Here is a 2,500-nt window from a genome sequence, read left to right as displayed (position 1 = left end):
ACACTGAGTCCAGACGCAGTCCAAGCATTGTACATAGTAGATTAAGGAAACAATGTGTGGTATGGCAACATCCTACTTGTGCCTGTATAAATTTAGAACATGGGAATCCCCCCCGAGTCTTCCTCAGTGGTTGCTTTTATTTGTAAATGGGAGAATACTGAAACATCAAAGCGAAGAAAACCACTCCGAGTTTATCTCACCAAAGCAGTTCGTAAATGTAGATCGACATTACAAATCTACAAGGGCAGTAGGCGAGACGCAGGGATGACCCGTCATCCAGGAGGAGCCAAGATAAGAGGGAGGGAGGGAGGTGGATGGGAGTGGAGTATGTGGGAATGGAATAGGTGGGAGTGGATTTTATGCTCTCCCTTTTTTTTCCTTGTAAAAAGGAAAAAGCCCTTGGTATATGTATATGTATATATATATATATATATATATATATATATATATATATATATATATATATATATAATGTATGTGCATATGTATATACATGTATATAATAATAAAAATAATAATAATGATAATAATAATAATAATAATAATAATAATAATAATAATAATAAAAATAATAATAATGATAATAAAATAATAATAATAATAACAACAACAATAATAATAATAAAAATAATAATAATAGTAATAACAATAATAATAATGATGATGATGATGACGATGATGATGATGATGATGATGATGATGATGATGATGATGATGATGATGATGATGATGATGATGATGATGATGATGATGATGATGATGATGATGATAATAATAATAATAATAGTAATAGTAATAATAATAATGATAATAATAGTAATAATAATAATAATAATAATAATGATAATAATAATAATAATAATAATAATAATAACTATAATAATGATAACAATTCGATATTAACAACAACAATAATGATCACAACATTAGTAACAAAATAATGTTAATGACAACAAAAACAACAATAATAATAACAATAACGATTTGATTGTTTTGCTGCTATCACGAAAAAACAAAACAAAAACAAAACAAATGAAACACGAAAAATACGCACTCACGACCTTCATGGTTACGTCAGCGTCCTGAAGCTTCATGTCATAGAGGATTGGCAGGACGTCGTCTATGATCGAAGACTTTTCTAGCTTATCTAGAATCCTTTCTAGGCATCCTAGGACCGTGAGACACAACGGAATATCCGTTGGGTTGCGTTCGTAGATAGCCTTGGTCCTCGGCAGTACCGTCTTCTTGATTGATTCAACTTCGAGGAATTCCGAAGCGTTGCTTGATGCTACGACTGCTGCCACCTACAAATAAACAAATAGATGAATAGATAAATTATTAAATCAGGCAATAGATTAACAAATAACTGATTAGATAAATATATAAATAAATAAATTGTTAATTAGATGAATAAATGAATTCCACTTCGAGAAATTCAGAAGCGTTGCTTGATGCCACAACTGCTTTCACCTACAAATAAATGAATGAATTTATAAATAAATTATTAATCAAATAAGTAAATGATAAATTAATATATAGATAAATAAACAAACTGCTGCCACCTACAAATAAATTATTACATAAATAGTTAAATGATTAAACCAGTAATTAGATAGATAATTGATTAAATAGACTGATAGGTAATAAATAACTATACAGATGAATATTCAAGAACAAATATATATCTACAAGTAGCTAAATGAATGTGAAAATCAACACCGTGTGAGATCGAAACCTTTATTGATACGACGTTTCGCTTGTTACAGTTTTTTCAAGTACCAAGTACCAAGTACCAAGTACCAAGTACTTGAAAAAGCTGTAACAAGCGAAACGTCGTACCAATAAAGGTTTCGATCTCACACGGTGTTGATTTTCACAGTCTTGTCGGCTTTTGCCTTAGCTAAATGAAAATGAATAAACTAAATAATAGATGAATGAAAGATAAATATTCATAAACATTTGTGTAAAAGAGTAAGCAAATGAATAAATGAAGAACTAAATTGATAAATTACTATATAGAGAAAATAGGTAAATAAGTGATGAATAGGCTTGAGAATCTTGAAACTAGAGGAAGTGGATTGCAGCTGTCACCTTTGCCCTTAGTGCTGGACTCACAACTGTGAAGGAGTTACTTGCTGTGCACTACAAAAGACTTGGTGATTGGACAGTTCCAAAATCTTTAACACTTCCGATACAAGTTCCGATACTGCCCTAACCATCCGATTCCGATCAGTGATTGATAAATGTACTTTTTTCCATAAAATATTTGTTTCTCAAATCGACTGCAGTGCCTGGAAATAACCATGAATCATAATCATTGCAGGTATCGGAATCGGCAGACTCATATAGGAATCGGAAGTTTAGGGCAGTATCGGAATTCATATCGGAATCAGCAGCTTAGAGCAGTTATCGGAACTCGTATTGGAAACAATTTTTTTTTTTTTTTTTTTTTCTTTTTTTTTTTGTATAGTCCCAACACTATCAGTAAAGCTATTCCTTT

The 2,500-nt window shown here is 31.0% G+C and overlaps 1 protein-coding gene across 1 annotated transcript in view; it reads right to left on the bottom strand.

Annotated features, from left to right (window-relative positions):
• bma (SCY1-like protein bma) overlaps positions 1-2,500 on the bottom strand; it is a 926,084-nt gene that overhangs the window by 32,067 nt on the left and 891,517 nt on the right. Inside the window, exon 11 of the mRNA XM_076196685.1 lies at positions 1,055-1,304. Coding sequence (XP_076052800.1) covers positions 1,055-1,304 — 250 coding nt within the window. The remainder of the gene's footprint in view (positions 1-1,054; positions 1,305-2,500) is intronic.

The sequence above is a fragment of the Oratosquilla oratoria genome, chromosome 13 (assembly GCF_046742065.1).
Source record: "Oratosquilla oratoria isolate Oo_2021 chromosome 13, ASM4674206v1, whole genome shotgun sequence".
Classification (NCBI taxonomy): Eukaryota; Metazoa; Arthropoda; class Malacostraca; order Stomatopoda; family Squillidae; genus Oratosquilla; species Oratosquilla oratoria.
Note: the sequence above shows the minus strand (reverse complement) of the source record. Positions and strands in the feature narration are given on the sequence as shown.